The sequence below is a fragment of the Chiloscyllium plagiosum genome, chromosome 12 (assembly GCF_004010195.1).
Source record: "Chiloscyllium plagiosum isolate BGI_BamShark_2017 chromosome 12, ASM401019v2, whole genome shotgun sequence".
NCBI lineage: Eukaryota > Metazoa > Chordata > Chondrichthyes > Orectolobiformes > Hemiscylliidae > Chiloscyllium > Chiloscyllium plagiosum.
Genome location: NC_057721.1, coordinates 8,307,402 through 8,325,304, shown reverse-complemented (window position 1 = coordinate 8,325,304; position 17,903 = coordinate 8,307,402). Strand labels below are relative to the sequence as shown.

Below are 17,903 nucleotides of genomic sequence, written 5' to 3'. Positions count from 1 at the left end.
TCTATGTTCATAGCTCTTTGGAAGTTGCCACTCAGGTGGATAGAGCTTATAAGAAGGCCTATGATGTATTAGCGTTCATTAGCCGAGGGATTAACTTCAAGAGTCGTGAGGTGATGTTGCAGCTGTACAGGACCTTGGTAAGGCTACATTTGGAGTACTGTGTGCAGTTCTGGTCGCCTCATTTTAGGAAAGATGTGGAAGCTTTGGAGAGGGTGCAGAGGAGATTTACCAGGAAGTTGCCTGGCATGGAGAATCGGCGTACGAGGATAGGTTGAGAGTATTAGGCCTTTTCTCATTGGAACGGCGAATGATGAGGGGTGATTTAGTAGATGTTTAAAAGATGATCGGGGAATAGGTAGAGTAGACAGTCAGAGACTTTTTCTCCGGGTACAACAGAGTGTTACAAGGGGACATAAATTTAAGTTGAAGGGTTGAAGGTATAGGGGGGATGTCAGGGGTAGGTTCTTTACCCAGAGAATGGTGGGGCATGGAATGCGCTGCCTGTTGGAGTGGCAGGTTCAGAATCATTGGTGACCTTTACGCAGCAATTGGATAGGTACATCGATAAGTGCTTAAGCTAGGACAAATTTAAGCACAACATCGTGTGCCGAAGGGCCTATTCTGTGCTGTATTCTTCTATGTTCTATGTTCTATGTCCTCATTCCGTTGTCTTTCCCTTAGGCATCTGTTGATGAAATTGCACGGGTATCCGTTTTTGGCGAATACATTGTATAGGTGTTCTTCTTCCTCTTTTTGGAATTCTGGTGTACTGCAGTGTGTTGTGGCCCTTGGTGTTGTGTGTGTTGGGATGGTTGCTTTCGTAGTTTAGGACTTGGTCTGTGTGTGTGGCTTTCCTGAATACCTTTGTGGTCAATTCTCCGTTCGGTGTTCTCTGTACCATCACGTCTAGGAATGGGAGTTGGTTGTCCTTTTCTTCCTCTCTGGTGAATCGGATTCCTGTGAGTGTGGCGTTGATGATCCATTATGTGTTCTCTATTTCTGTGTTTTTAATTATTACAAAGGTGTCATCTGACCCAGAGTTTGGGTTGAATTTGCGATTGTAATTATATCCACCTCCACTACGTACTCTGGCAACTCGTTCCATACATACATCATTCTCTGCATGAAAATACTATCCTTCAAGTCCTTTCTAAAACTCTCCCCTCACACCTTAAACCAATGCCCTCTAATTGTGGACTCACCCACTCTAGCAAAGAGACTTTGGCTATTCACCCTGTACATGTGCCTCATGATTTTATAAACCTCTATAAGGTCACCCCTCAGCCTGCAACACTCCAGGGAAAAAAGCCCCAGCCAAGTCAGCCTCTCCCTATAACTCAAACCCTCCAGTCACAGCAACATCCTCGTAAATCTTTTCTTCACCCTCTCATGTTTAACAACATGCTTCCTACTGAAGGGTGACTAGAATTTGATGCAGTATTCTAAAAGTGATCTCACCAATGTCCTGTATAGCTGCAACATGACATCCCCAACTCTTACACTCAATGTTCTGACCCATGAAGGCAAATACTTTCTTCACCATGCTGTGCTACCTGCGACTCCCACTTTCAAGTAACTACGTACATTCATCCCTAGGTCTCTTTGTTTGGAAACACTCTCGAAGGCCCTACCATTAATTGTAAAATTCTGTCCTGGTTTGCCTTACCAAAATGCAACACCTCACATTTATCTAAATTAAACTCCATCTGCCAATCCTCAGTCCATTGGCCCATCTGATGTCTTGTTGTACTCTGAGATAATTTTCTTCATTGTCCACTACACCACCTATTTTGGTGTCATCTGCAAACTTACTAACCATACATCCTATATTCACATCCAAATTATTTGTATAAATGACAAAAAGTAAAACCAGCACCAATCCTTGCGGCACACCACTGGTCACAGGCCTCCAGTCTGAAAAGCAATCCTTTACCAGCATCCTCTGTCTCCTACTTTCAAGCCATGTCTGGCCACGTCCAGCTGTGAATGGTGGTGGACAAATATCCCCATCCTCAAATGATGGAAGAGCTCAACACATCAGTGCAAAAGATAAGGGTGAAGAATTTGCAGCAATCTTAAGGCAAAAGTGCGAAGTGGATGATTCATCTCAACCTCCTCAAGTGGTCCCCAGCATTACAGAAACCAGTCATCAGCCACATCGATTCATTCCACGTGGTATCAAGAAACAGTTGGAGACACTGGATACTGCAAAGTCTATGGGGCCTGACAACATTCCACCAATAGTACTGAAGACTCGTGCTCCAGAACTTGCCGTTTCCCTAACCAAGCTCTTCTAGTACAGTTACAACACTGGCATCTGCCCACCAATGTCAAAAATTTCCCAGTATGGAATCCAACACAGCCAATTCCCGCCCCATCAGCCTACTCTCGATCGTCTGTAAAGTGATGGAAGGGGTCATCAAGCAGCACATGCTCAGTAATAACCTGCTCAGTGCTACCGAGTTTGGATTCCACCAGGACCACTCAGATCCGAATCTCATCAGAGCCTTGGTTCAAACATAGACAAAAAGTTGAAATCCAGAAGTGAGAAGAGGGTGACTGCCCTTGATATCAAGGCTACATTCGACTGAGTGTGGCATCAAGGAGCCCTAGCAAAACAGAAATCAATGGGTATTGGGGGCAAACTCTCTGCTGGTAGAGTAATACCTGGCACATGGTCCTGGTTGTTGGAGGTCAGTCATCTCGGCTCCAAGACATCTCCGAAGGAGAAGTTCCTCAGGGCAGTGTCCTAGGTCCAACAATATTCAGCTGCTTTATCAATGACCTTCCCTCCATTATAAGGTTAGAAGTGGGGATGTTCGCTGATGATTGCACAATGTTCAGCACTATTCATGACTCATCAGATACAGAATCAGTCCATGTTCAAATTCAACAAAATCTGGACAATACCCAGACTTGGTTTGACAAGTGGCAAGTAACATTCACACCACACACATGCTAGGCTATGACCATCACCAATAAGAGATAATCTAACCACCCCTTGACATTCAGTGATGTTACTATCACTGAATTCCCACTATCAACATCCTGGGGGTTATCATTGACCAGAAACAACTGGGCTCATTACATAAACACAGTGGCTCCTAGAGCAGGTCAGAGGCTAAGAATACTCCAGAGAGTAAAACACCTCCTGACTCCACCATCTACAAAGCACAAATCAGAAGTGCTCCCAATTTGCCTGGATGGGTGCAGTGCCAACAACACTCAAGAACCTGGACACTATCAAGGGCAATGCAGCCCACTTAATTGGCACTGCATCCACAAGCATTCACTCCCTCCACCACCTTCAGTAGTAGCAGTGTGTACTATATATAAGGTGCACTGCAGACATTCACCACAGAAAACACCTTCCAAACCCACGACCACTTCCATCTAGAAGGACAGGGACACAAGAGACACAGGAACAGCACCACCTTCAAGTTCGCTCCAAGCTACTCACAATCCTGACTTGATAATATATCACTGTTCCTTCACTGTCACTAGGTCAAAATCCTGAAATTGCTTCCCTTACAGCATTTTGTGTCAACCCACAGAAGGTGGACTGCAGCAGTGCAAGAAGGCAGCTCACCACCACCTTCTCAAAAGACAGGAAATGGTGGCCAGCCAGGGATGCTGACATCCCACAAATGAATATTAAAAAATACCCACTATCAATATCCTGAGGGTCACCATTGGCCGAATCAATTGGGTCAACCGTGTGAATACAGTGACTACAAGAGGAGGGCAGAGGCTAGAAATTCTATGGTAAGCCTCCTGGATAACCAAAGCCTGCCCATAAACAACAATGTACAAGTTAGGAGTGTGATGGAATACTTTCCAGTTGCCTGGATGAGTGTATCTTCAACGACATTCAAGAAGTTCAAACGACACATGACAAGGTAGCCCCCTTTGTCCTCATTCACCACTTCAAAAATAAATTCCCTCCACCACTGCCATACATGTGTACTACTTACAAGATGCATGGCAGTATCTCACCAAGCTTTCTTTAACCACACCTCCCAAGTCTGTATTATCTGGAAGGACAAGGGCAGTAAATGCATGGGAACACTAATATCTATAAGTTTCTCTTTGAGCCATACAGCATCCTGATTTAAAACTGTATCATTGATTCTTCACTGTCACTGGTTCAAAAGTGGAAAACAGAGGTAGGTGGTGGATGGTTGTTTTTCAGACTGGAGGCCTGTGGCCAGTGGAGCGCCACAAGGATCGGTGCTGGGCCCTCGACTTTTTGTCATTTACATAAATGATTTGGATGCGAGCATAAAAGATACAGTTAGTAAGTTTGCAGATGACACCAAAATTTGAGGTGTAGTGGACAGCGAAGAGGGTTACCTCAGATTACAACAGGATCTGGACCAGATGGTCCAATGGGCTGAGAAGTGGCAGATGGAGTTTAATTCAGATAAATGCGAGGTGCTGTATTTTGGGAAAGCAAATCTTAGCAGGACTTATACACTTAATGGTAAGATCCTAGGGAGTGTTGCTGAACAAAGAGACCTTGGAGTGCAGGTTCATAACTCCTTGAAAGTGGAGTTGAAGGTAGATAGGATAGTGAAGAAGGCGTTTGGTATGTTTTCCCTTATTGGTCAGAGAATTGAGTACAGGAGTTGGGCGCTCATGTTGCGGCTGTACAGGACATTGGTTAGGCCACTTTTGGAATATTGTGTACAATTCTGGTCTCCTTCCTATCGGAACGATGTCGTGAAACCTGAAAGTGTTCAGAAAAGATTCACAAAGATGTTTCCAAGGTTGGAGGATCTGAGCTACAGGGAGAGGCTGAACAGGCTGGGGCTGTTTCCCTGGAGCGTCGGAGGCCGAGGGGTGACCTTATAGAGGTTTATAAAATTATGAGGGGCATGAATAGGATAAATAGACAAAGTCTTTCGCCCTGGGGTCAGGGAGTCCAGAACGAGAGGGCATAGGTTTAGGCTGAGAGGGGAAAGATATAAAAGAGACCTAAGGGGCAACTTTTTCACGCAGAGGATGGTACGTGTATGGAATGAGCTGCCAGAGGATGTGGTGGAGGCTGGTACAATTGCAACATTTAAGAGGCATTTGGATGGGTATATGAATAGGAAGGGTTTGGAGGGATATGGGCCGGGTGCTGGCAGGTGGGACTAGATAGGGTTGGGATATCTGGTTGGCATGGACGGGTTGAACCAAAGAGTCTGTTTCCATGCTGTACATCTCTATGACTCTATGGTTCAAAATACCAGAATTCCCTTTCTAACACCACACATTGTTTGTGTCCTTACACCTCAAAGACTTCAGCAGATCATCTCATTATCAAAGGAAATGAGGAATGGGTAACAAATGCTGCCTTTGCCAGCAATGCTCAAATACAATGAACAAATAATAGAAGTTTAACTAAAGCATATGTGCCTGTTCAAGTTGCTGTAAAAGAGCCACAACACTAATCAAAATTAGAAGACTTGCCTTCCAGTAACCTGACCAGCATTTATTCCTCAACAATGACTGCAACTGATTAATAGAAGCATTCGTTCATTGTTGCTCCCACCTTCTTATCCCACAAGTTAGTTAATTGAGAAAACAAAGTAAGGGACTCATGTTTACACCAGTGTTGTTAATCTTTTCAATCGTCCTTTACCTGCTCCAGAAGCCTTCTTCGTTGAGCCTGCAGAAGGGCTGTCTTTGTTTTAGGTCTTTTATTCGGTGACTTTTCAGAAGTGTGAAAACCTGACCTTCCACGTTCAGGCTTCTTTGTGCTATTCAAAGAGTTGTGAAACAAAATGCAACATAAGAGAATTCAAAATCACAATACTGTTACCAAAGTATGACCAGACATCTGTGCATCTTCTAAAAGTTAAACTTTGGGTGCTAAAGAGTCTGAAAAATATGTTAACATGCTCAGTGATCCTCACCTTTAGCTGCAAGTAGGCTATCAAAGACGTAATAAAGGATAAATAAGTTATTAAAATTTTTGCTTCCAACTATTGACGAGGAATCTAGATTGTACACTTTCATCCCATTCTCACATTCATGCAGCTTCATTCCTTCTCTCATTTGTTGATATCTTCCTTACTCACATCTCCTTTCTCCATGTCCTCCATCCCCGTAAAAAAGACATTTCTCATCCCTCTTTTACTTTTGCTTTGTAGATCTTTTGCTTTTATTTTTTACCCCCACCTCCCCATTCCATTTTGTCTCCAATTCTTTCCTTTGATACCACATTTTCTCTCTCTCATTCCTCATCACTCTCAAGTATTGAGTTTATGGAAGCAGTTCATTCCCTGTTTTATTTTGCAGGAATGAAGACTTTTATTTATATAGCCATTGATTCTGACATTGCCGGCTGACAGTATCTCAGTTCATACTGACACTCTCCTTTCTCCTTCACAAAGCACATGACCTCCTCAAAGAAGCATTCTGTGTCTTTGTCACTTTTTCCCCCTATCAGTTTTCCCCAGGAAATGGATTTGGAAATGGCGGTAGTTAATAAAGATGTGTTGCCCTTCGAACTCCATTTTGATTTAGTACCCTTCCCATTTCCGTATCTCTCCCTTACTTTTAATGGTCCACATTAACCTTAATGGGTTTTGTACATAAAAATTAATCAATTCAAAAAACACAAGTGATGTATTGATAATGGTGGAAAGCAAAACAGCAGTGATTTGGTGATGGAAAAATCATTAAATTGTGTGAGAGCGCACTTTTGGAATATAAGAGAGAGAAAAATTGAAAGTGGTGTGGTTTCTACCATCACCCTTGAAGCCTTTAGAGAGGTGGGAACCCCAGGGACTGAAGTGCATTTTGTCCCTTTCCAGGTCCATTTTGATTGGGTTCCCTTTCTTTATTTCCCCATGCTGCATTCATTTTCTGTTGTGTTATTGCCATTAGTTGGCAGTGTTTATTACTTGATTTTGTAAGTACTGAAATGGGTGATTGGATAATAGGTTATTTAAAAAAAGAGTTCAGAGGGCACTCTTGTGGTGCACTGGTTGTGTCCCTACCCAGGACCAAGAGGCCCAGGATTAAGTCCCATCTGCTGCAGAGATGTGTAACAACACTTCTTATCAGGTTGATTAGAACATTTGGTTAATTTTTTTTTATAATTATTGAAGAACTCAATTTTTAGTGCCTGATGGTAGTGTGGGCCACTGGGCCAGAAAGTTCAGGTTCAAGTGTCGTGTGTCCTGGACATGTATCTTAGCATGTTTCAACAGACTGGCTTCAATAAAAAAGAGCTGAGTTCATCCCTGGTAGGATATTTGTTACTTGTTATTCAGGTGATGTGATAATGGGGTCATAAAATTTATAAAAAGCTGAAGGAACCCTGTTATGCAGTGGGAGTATCCCTACCTATGAGTCAAAGTCCCTGCTCTAGAGGTATATAATGCCACCTCCAAACTGGTTGATTAGAAAATCTAAAAATAATTGAGTTCTTATTTGGATGATTGGATAACTTTTTTTTTATTAGTTTCCCTAGTGTGGAAACAGGCCCTTTGGCCCAAAAAGTTCACACCGACCCTCCGAAGAGAAACCCACCCAGACCCATTTCCCTCTGACTAATGCACCTAACACTACGGGCGATTTAGAAAATAGATAGACAATAGACAATAGGTGCAGGAGTAGGCCATTCTGCCCTTCGAGCCTGCACCCCCATTCAATATGATCATGGCTGATCATCCTTAATCAGTATCCTGTTCCTGCCTTATCTCCATAACCCTTGATTCCACTATCCTTGAGAGCTCTATCCAACTCTTTCTTAAATGAATCCAGAGACTGGGCCTCCACTGCCCTCTGGGGCAGAGCATTCCACACAGCCACCACTCTCTGGGTGAAGAAGTTTCTCCTCATCTCTGTCCTAAATGGTCTACCCCGTATTTTTAAGTTGTGTCCTCTGGTTCGGCACTCACCCACCAGCGGAAGCATGTTTCCTGCCTCCAGAGTGTCCAATCCTTTAATAATCTTATATGTCTCAATCAGATCCCCTCTCAGTCTTCTAAACTCAAGGGTATACAAGCCCACTCGCTCCAGTCTTTCAGCGTAAGGTAGTCCCACCATTCCAGGAATTGACCTCCTGAACCTACGCTGCACTCCCTCAATAGCCAGAATGTCTTTCCTCAAATTTGGAGGCAAGAACTGCACACAATACTCCAGGTGTGGTCTCACCGGGGCCCTGTACAGCTGCAGAAGAACCTCTTGGCTTCTATACTCAATCCATCTTGTTATGAAGGCCAGCATGTTATTAGCCTTCTTCACTACCTGCTGTACCTGCATGCTTACCTTCATTGACTGGTGTACAAGAACACCCAGATCTCTTTATACTGCCCCTTTACCTAAATTGATTCCATTTAGGTAGTAATCTGCCTTCGTGTTCTTGCCACCAAAGTGGATAACCATACATTTATCCCCATTAAACTGCATCTGCCATACATCTGACCACTCACCTAACCTGTCCAGATCTCCTAACATCCTCCTCACATTTCCCCCTGCCACCCAGCTTAGTATCATCAGCAAATTTGCTAATGTTATTACTAATACCATCTTCTATATCATTAATATATATTGTAAAAAGCTGCGGTCCCAGCACTGATCCCTGCGGTACCCCACTGGTCACTGCCTGCCATTCCGAAATGGAGCTGTTTATCACTACTCTTTGATTCCTGTCATCCAACCAACTTTCAATCCAAGTTCGTACTTTGCCCCCAATACTATGCACCCTAATTTTGCTCACTAACCTCCTGTGTGGGACTTTATCAAAAGCTTTCTGAAAGTCCAGGTACATTACATCTACTGGATCTCCCTCATCCATCTTCAGAGTTACATCCTCAAAAAATTCCAGAAGATTAGTCATGCATGGTTTCCCCTTCATAAACCCATGCTGACTCTGACCTATCCTGTTACTACTATCCAGATGTGTTGTAACTTCATCCTTTATAATAGACTCCAGCATCATTCCCGCCACTGAGGTCAGACTAACTGGTCTATAATTTCCTCTTTTCTCTCTCCCACCTTTCTTAAAAAGTGGTACAACATTAGCCACCCTCCAATCCGCAGGAACTGATCCCGAATCTATCGAACTCTGGAAAATAATCACCAACGCATCCACGATTTTTCATTCAGTACCCTGGGATGTAGACCATCAGGCCCCGGGAACTTATCAACCTTCAGACCTAATAGTCTCTCCAACACCAATTCCTGGCAAATATAAATTCCCTTCAATTCAGGTCCTTCAGCCACTGTTACCTCAGGGAGATTACTTGTGTCTTCTCCAGTGAACACAGATCTGAAGTACCAATTCAATTCTTCTGCCATTTCTTTGTTCCCCGTAATATATTCCCTTGTTTCGGTCTTCAAGGGCCCAATTTTAGTCTTAACCATTTTTTTGCCTTTCACATACCTAAAAAAGCTTTTACTATTCTCCTTTATATTTTTGGCCCGTTTACCTTCGTACCTCATTTTTTCTCTGCGTATTTCCTTCTTAGTAATCTTCTGTTGTTCTTTAAAAGCTTCCCAGTCCTCCGTTTTCCCACTTATCTTTGCTATGTTATACTTTTTCTCTTTTAACTTTATATGTTTCTTAACTTCCCTCGTCAGCCACGGCCACCCATGCCTCCTCTAAGGATATTTCTTCTTTTTCGGAATGGCTCTAACATATGAGGAACGGCTGAGGATCCTGGGATTGTATTCAATGGAGTTTAGAAGATTAAGAGGAGATCTAATAGAAACTTACAAGATAATACATGGCTTGGAGAGGGTGGACGCTAGGAAATTGTTTCCGTTAGGCGAGGAGACTAGGACCCATGGACACAGCCTTAGAATTAGAGGGGGTAAATTCAGAACAGAAATGTGGAGACATTTCTTCAGCCAGAGAGTGGTGGGCCTGTGAAATTCATTGCCACAGAGTGCAGTGGAGGCTGGGACACTAAATGTCTTCAAGGCAGAAATTGATAAATTCTTCATGTCACAAGGAATTAAGGGCTACGGGGAGAATGCGGGTAAGTGGAATTGAAATGCCCATCAGCCATGATTGAATGGCGGAATGGACTTGATGGGCCGAATGGACTTACTTCCACTCCTATGTCTTATTCTCTTATGCTTATGCATCTTCTGCATTATACACAAAAATATCTGCCATTGTTCCTCCACTGTCACCCCTGCTAAGGTATTGCACCATTGAACTTTGGCCAGATTCTCCCTCATAGCTCCATAGTTCCCTTTATTCAACTGAAATATTGTCACTTCCGATTGTACCCTCTCCCTTTCAAATTGCAGATTGACCATTATTGTATTATGGTCACTACTTCCCAATGGCTCCTTCACTTTGAGGTCCCTGACCAATTCTGGTTCGTTGCATGGCCAATTCACCTAACCTGCACATCTTTGGGACTGTGGGGGGAAACTGATGCACCCGGAGGAAACCCACACAGACACGGGGAGAATGTGCTAACTCCACACAGTAGGTCACCCGAGACTGGAATCGAATCTGGGACCCTGGTGCTGAGAGGCAGCTAACCACTGAGCCACCGTGCCATTGTGGTGGGTTTCTTTATTTTAAGAAAAAAAGCCAATTTCTTGCATAGCAGAGTGCTGACTTTTGGACAGAGAAAGGATCCAGAAGGAAAGATGGAAAATGACACTTGTTCTACAGTTGGATTTTTAATAAAATCTTCATAAATCTCTGAAAATCTTTTGCTGCCTCAGCCAACAAATGGATACTAGAACATGAAATATCCCCCTCCCATCCATGTTCCCATTTTACCATCCCCTCCTTTTCCCTTCCATTGTTCCATGTCTCGCAGTTAAACTTCCGTCTATTTCCCATCTAACTGGTATCATTAAGACCAGTAGCTCAACTTCAATGTTCAAATTAGAATTAGAGTTAGATTTATTGTCATGTGTACTCAAGTACAAAATACAGTAGTATAGTGAAATGTGTACAATGTCACCACACAAGGCACCATCTTAAGTACATAGCATCTAGGTATAAATTACGCCACTAATGAAATGGACTCGCACCAGCAGAATGCAGAGGCCAAACTCCAGTGTTCATGTGTTCTGAATTACAAATTCTTAGGTTTGTGTATTTATACACATGCATTCATCTTCATAGGCACTGGAGTAGGCCATTTAGCCTCTCTCACTTAATCTAAAATAACTAGGAGCAGTAGTAGGCAATTCAGCCCTCAAGTCCACACACCACATTTTATACGATCATGGCTGATCTCATCTCAACCTCAACTTCAATTTCCTGCCCTCGCCCCATAACCAGTTAACCCATTACTAATTAAAAATTTGTCTATCTCCCCAAATTTACTCAGTGCCCCAGCATCCACCACACTTGGCGGTAGTGAATTTCATAGATTTGAGGACCGATGGAGACAAGTAATTCCTCTTCATCAATGTTTTAAATCTGCCACCCCTTAGCCTAAAACCATGACCTCTCATTCTATGTTGCCCCTCTTCGACTACTTTGTTAATCCCATTTCACATATTACGTACCTCAATTAGATCAGCTCTCATTCTTCTAAACTCTAACTACAGGCCTTAACATGTCAGTGTCTTTTCATAAGACATGCCTTTCCTCTCTGGAATTAGTTGAGTGAACATTCTCTGAACTGCCTCCAATGCAATTACATCATTTCTCAAGCCAGGGGACCAAAACAGTATGCAGTACTCCAGATGTAGTCTCACCAATGCCTTGTACAATTGCAAGAACACTTGCCTATGTTTATATTCATTCCATTAGTAAAAATTGCCAAAATTCTATTTGCTGTCCTTATTACCTGCTGTACCTTTGAACTAGCTTTCTACAATTTATGTACAAAAACACTCAGGCTCCTATGCACTAAAGAATTTTGAAGTTTCTTTTCATTTAGATAATAAGCTGTCTTTTCATTCCTCCAACCAAAATGGTGACCTCACAATTATCCACAATAAACTCCATTGACCAAACATTGGCTCGTACACTTAACCTACCCATATCCATTTGTACATTTCTTAGTTTTCTTTGCAATTTACTTTCTCACCTATTTTAGTGCCATCTGAAATTTTGGCTACATTACATTCTATCCCTGCATCCAAGTTATTAATCTGATTGAATTAGGTAGGGCCCAAATAACAAACACTGCCACACCCTCTTACTTATAACTTTCCAAACAGAAAAAGACTCTGCTTTCTGTTGGTTAGCCAATTCTCCATCTAGGCTAATATATTATCTTTAATCCTGTGTGCTTTTACCTTATGTGTTAACCTTTTGTGCAGCATCTCCTCAAAGTCCAGAAATACTGCATCTACGGGACCCACTTATTCATTTTGCTTGTTACATCTTTAAAGAAGTCCAGAAATTAGTCAAACACAATTTGGAGTTTGCACGTTCTCCCCGTGTCTGCGTGGGTTTCCTCCGGGTGAATACTGCATCTACGGGACCCACTTATTCATTTTGCTTGTTACATCTTTAAAGAAGTCCAGAAATTAGTCAAACACAATTTACCCTTCTTAAAATGTGCTTAGATGGATACATTTTGACATTGAAAATGTCCTGTCACTTTCAATCATTTACTACCTGCATCTCAATTCAACTTACCTATTTTGTTTTGTAACCTTTAATATCTTGAGTAAGTATTTTGAGAAGAATCTAAGGAATTGAAATTTCAATTAATGTAATTTCAACAGCTTTTCTGATGGCTGACCTGAAACTTACCCTTTTTGAGTTAAGGATGAAGCTCTCCGCAAACGAGGTGCTTCTTCTACTTTCACATCAGTCTTTACCTCTTCCATCGTATCCATTAGTTCACCATCTGATTCAAAATGTGATCCTTTTCTCTCTACTTTGCTGGAAGGCTTTACTATGTTGCTACGTCCCACATCGACATCATAATGAATCATTTCACCATTTCTCTGGTTCTCCACTGCATTTACAATGTTTAGTACTCTCCCTGAAACAAAACATATTAAAGTCATCACTTTAACTTGTTCTCGCAAGATTTACATGCATAAATTGTATTTATGAATGGAAGATCATGAAAATCAAAAACAAATTAGCAATTGAAAGAAATTCCAGACCTAGTAGTGTGCTACAATAATCTTTTTGCACAAACTAGATTACATGCTTCTTACATTAAAACACGACTGCACCTCCAAGTATTTGGCAGAAATACTTTTCTACATCCCAAGGTTATGAACAATACAGTTTTTTTTAAAATGGCGTTATGAAGTTGTGGGTGTACTTTAAGAGAGTTAAAAGCAGCAGAACTACCGGACACAGCACCAAGTGTTCTCAATAAGGTAACAAAGTAACACTTGGTTGAACAGCTCTATTAGCTCGGTGCCTGGAGACAAAACAAATTCAAATTAGGCCAATCAGTTTAAATTATACCCTGAAAAATACCAAATTCCAATCAAGTCTGAATTGAGTATATTGACAGTCTTAAAAGCCAATCCTATGCTCTGGGGTATAAGACCAGGGCAAAAATGAACAATTGGGAGGAGAACTGCCAAGCCCCAACATGTAAACAGTTTGCCTGAAAAACAGCTCCCTTAAAAGGTACCCTTTCAATCAGTAACCTGTGAAGCAGAAATCCCTAAGAAGAAGAAAAGAAGATGCAGGAAGATCCAAGTAAAAGAACCAAAAGTTGCCTGGTTTTGAGTTAAGAAGTTTAGATTTGTAAATCTTAATTGAGAGTTTTATCGGACTAGTATTATAGAAGGGAAGGTAAAAGATAGGTTAGAGTAAGGACTAGTATATAGCTGTCAGTTAGTTATTCTCTGTTATACTTTAAGAAACAAAGTTGTTAATTTTTACTTTAAATAGTTCTTGGCCACTTGAATTTTCACAGCTTACTGCACAGGATAATTTTTTTTTGTATTGCTGGTTTTACATTAAGCAGGAGGGCTTACACCATGTCATAACAATGGGCTATGACTAAGCTTTAAGTGTGTGTTTATTTTTATTATAATATAAGATAAAGTTGCCAAATATTCAACTGAACTTTTTGTTTAAATTACTGATGTTATTACACACTTCTGAACCTGGATGTCTAGATCCAGGGGCAGGTATTCTACCACTGCACCAGAGGAAAGCCCCTTTCCAACCAAGCTAACCAGCTTGGATTGCAGTTGGATCACCTGAAGTAAACTTAAAATTAAGCATTTAGTCACTGACTGATTGAATCTTTCTAAATGAAACCCAAATTAAAAACCTTTAAAGTGTCAATGATGTTAAGGAGCATATATTTTGCTCAATAACTACTTTCACACTAGCGAGGCTTCTTGAATGCTTTTTTTGGGCATCAAGAGTCAATACCATATTTTTGATTAAAAACCATCACAAAATGCTGAAGAAAATCAGCAGGCCGGGCAGCATCAGTGAAGGGAACAAGTCCACTTCACTAACTTCACTTCACTAGAACTTGTAGAATGAAGTCACACTTAGGCAGTAGAAGTTGTGGATTTGAAAGGCTCTATCGCAGGAGTTTTAGTTAATTTCAATAAGATCGTAAAAGGAAACTTTGTGACAATAAACAGGATAATTGCAGGAGCTTTGGTGAGTTGCTGCATCTTGCTGATGGTTTACATAGCTGCCACTGCACATTGAGAGATGAAGGGATGGATGTGGTGCCAATCAAACAGGTTGCGTAGTCCAGGATAGTATTCAGCTTCTAGAACATTATTCAAGAAGCACTCATTCAGGCAAGCAAAGAATATTACAGCAGTCATACGATTGTGCTTTAGAAAGGTTTTGGGGTGTCAGAAGTTGAAGTTACTTGTTGCCAGCCTCTGAACCACAGTATTTATATGGTTGACCCAGATAAGTTTCTGGCCAATGGTAACCCCAAGGTTGTTGATGGGAGATTGCATGTACTGTCTCTGGGAGTAATCAACCAAATGTTGCCTTTACATCAATGGCGGTCATTCTTACTTTAACTCCAACTATTTTGCCCTTGTTTGGACCAAAGCTGTAATCAAGTCAGGAGTGCCCCAAGCAAAACTCAACCTGAATGCCAGTGGTCAGTTTACTGGTGAGACCGTGCTATTTGATAGCACTATCAAGGGCCCCTTCAATCATTTTGCTGATGGTCAAGTGTACACTGAGGTGGTACTTGACGAGGATGGATTTGTGCTGCTGTTTGAGCATAGGGTAAACCTGTTTAAATTTCAGTACTGTGGAGTAGATGGCATTGCCATAGCTTCAAAGAAACAGATTGTTTGAAGATGCAGCTCGTTCTGTGATGCTGGAACCCCAGGTGAAAAGGAATCATTGATTTGGCAGTTCTGGCTAAAGCTGGTTGTAAATGCTTTAGCTTTGTCTTTTGCAAGGAATTGCTATGCTTCTCAATTAATTGAGGATGGGAATATTTGTGGACCATCTCCCCTTTTTAGTTACTTAATTGTCCATTGACATTCACAACTAGATGTGGGATCACTTAGTTCTGTCTATCGGATTCAGTTATTTCCCCTAGCTTATTGTTACTAAACTCAGTATCTGTCTGATCAGGGCAAGCAAAATTGGGTCTCATGAAACAGATTGATGGGTCTTTCTGAACAACGGTCTGAACTGTGATTTTAGGAATAGGATCAGGATTTGGCTTTGTTACCCACTCCCCTGCCAAGAGTTTGACCAGGGCATTAACTACCAAGAAATCCTTACCCAATGAGTGCAGCAATCTAGCTGAGTTGGACAGCCAGAGTCACATGCTCATCCTGAGTAAGTAACTGAGAAGGCACTGGAAGTAAATGGGATGGGAGGATGAGACAGACAGAGGTTTGGAACTGTGTAGAGTTGTAATTCCCTCTTTAAGGCAACCTGTGGCTGCATCTGTTCCAAAGCCTATAGCCCTGCTTGGACGGTTGGGCCCTCAGCTTGTTACTGGGAGATGGTCTCCAGACAGTTAAACTGCCTCCCATCATGAAATATCACTGCCTTTGCAGGAGCATAATTGGTTTAGAGAGAGTGGACAACATTCCCTGGGGTCCTAACCTGCTTCCCCTAAAACGACCATTGGGAACACAGTCAAAAAGGACTAGGACTTCAGTCAATGCTTGTACGTTTAGGCTCGAAATACCTCCATTCCAGACCGTTGATGGAGCCCAAATGTTTTATCCACAGAACATAAAGTAAAAAATCTAATTTAAAATATTTAATTCGGTGCAAATTGCAAATAAAAACAAAACAATTAGTGGGGGCAAACAAGACAAAATTGGACTTTTTAGATTAGATTACTTACAGTGTGGAAACAGGACCTTCGGCCCAACAAGTCCACACCAACCCACCGAAGCGCACCCACCCAGACCCACTCCCCTACATTTACCCCTGCACCTCACACTATGAGCAATTTAGCATGGCCAATTCACCTAACCTGCACATTTTTTGGACTGTGGGAGGAAACCGGAGCACGCAGAGGAAACCCACGCAGACACGGGGAGAATGTGCAAACTCCACACAGTCAGTCGCCTGAGGTGGGAATTGAACCCGGGTCTCTAGCGCTATGAGGCAGTAGTGCTAACCACTGTGCCACAGTGCCGCCCACTTAAAAGAGAGATGGAGATAAAGATGAGAGACAATAGAAAAGTGAAGGAAATATTCCAATTTCTTAAATCTTGAACAATTATTAAAATCTGAGACTCCACAAAGTTAAAAAATAATTTTCAGTGGCTACAAGAAGTTGTTTGGCAGTAAACAAGTCTCAATTTTCCTGGCATGCTTAGTGAGCAAATGCTGCTATTCAGGCCTTTCATGTGTTTGAATGCCAAATTTGAGTGAGCTACAGCAAAGGTCCTGGAGAAACTGAATAAATCTGACAATAGCTTCCTGAAATCCTTCTTTCACTCCAGATATGAGACATTGCTAACTGATTTACTCCAAACTAAAAGTGAGCACGAACAGCTTCACTATTACCATACTATAAAATCTAGGCTATTAACTAGGTAGATACTTTAGTGCAGAACTTAAAGGAATGTATACTTTTGCAGATGCCAGCTTCCAGGTAAACTGTTAAACCAAGGCTCTCTGCACTCTAAAGTGGACTTAAAAATCCTATTTCAAGCAAATGTCGGGGAGTTCTCAGCCAACATAATTAAAACAGAGTGGAGTCATTCATCTCAGACTTTAGTTGCTAAAGTCCTGACTATAAATATGGTTCCATCTCATGGTCTGTGGAGCACTTTGAGTCATTACAAGTCCTTAAAGAATATTATAGTCTGTCCTTCTGTAATGTGATCGTTGTGTTCTCATACAACTTTGCATTATAGAAAATTGTGCAATGGAAATAATGGGGCTTGTGGGAAAAACAGGGTTGGGGCAGACCACTACAAGCAACCAGTAAAAACTGTACCAAAAATAGTAGTTAGCCTAACACAAATGATAGCACAGTCTAAGTAAATATTAAAATTATGTATTTTGATGAAATAAGACTTTACCCTGAAAATTTAACACTTTACTTTGAAAAACTGGAAGGTAACTTGAAGGGGTTTTTGAGTTTGCTGAGTTACATCATTGTATCGAGACAGAGGCTGAGGGTCATCATCAACATCAATCATCACTTTCAGGTGCAGTTCTGGGTGCAGGATTATACAAAAACAATTTAGTCGAGAGGTGGATGGCTGTGTTTCATTGTCCTCAGACTGTTTCTTGGGGAGTTGGCTTGAAAAAAAGCCAAAGCATCAAGTTTTTGCTGCTTTGTCATCTTTTGTCTTGCATGAAGAAGCGGTTCATAGGGTGCCAGATAAGACATTATGTCACGAACCGCAATCCTCCTGTGGTCTGCACTGTACTCATTGTCTTCTTAGAGCTGCAACTGCTGCTCAGCCTCCCTCAGGATAGAAGACAAAAGAGAAGTGGAAAGCTCTCATTGTGCTGCATCCTGGACTTCATCGTCTTTATCTTGAACTTCAATTTCCCCCCCACACCAACAAGTTGT

At 41.7% G+C, this 17,903-nt stretch overlaps 1 protein-coding gene across 4 annotated transcripts in view; it reads right to left on the bottom strand.

Annotated features, from left to right (window-relative positions):
* The window catches only part of setdb2 (SET domain bifurcated histone lysine methyltransferase 2), a 97,263-nt gene that overhangs the window by 25,905 nt on the left and 53,455 nt on the right, over positions 1-17,903 (bottom strand). For all 4 annotated transcript variants that reach the window (XM_043700410.1, XM_043700412.1, XM_043700411.1 and 1 more), the window contains 2 exons: positions 12,689-12,923; positions 5,630-5,747 (listed from right to left, as the gene is read on the bottom strand). In XM_043700410.1, the coding sequence (XP_043556345.1) occupies positions 5,630-5,747; positions 12,689-12,923 (353 nt within the window). The remainder of the gene's footprint in view (positions 1-5,629; positions 5,748-12,688; positions 12,924-17,903) is intronic.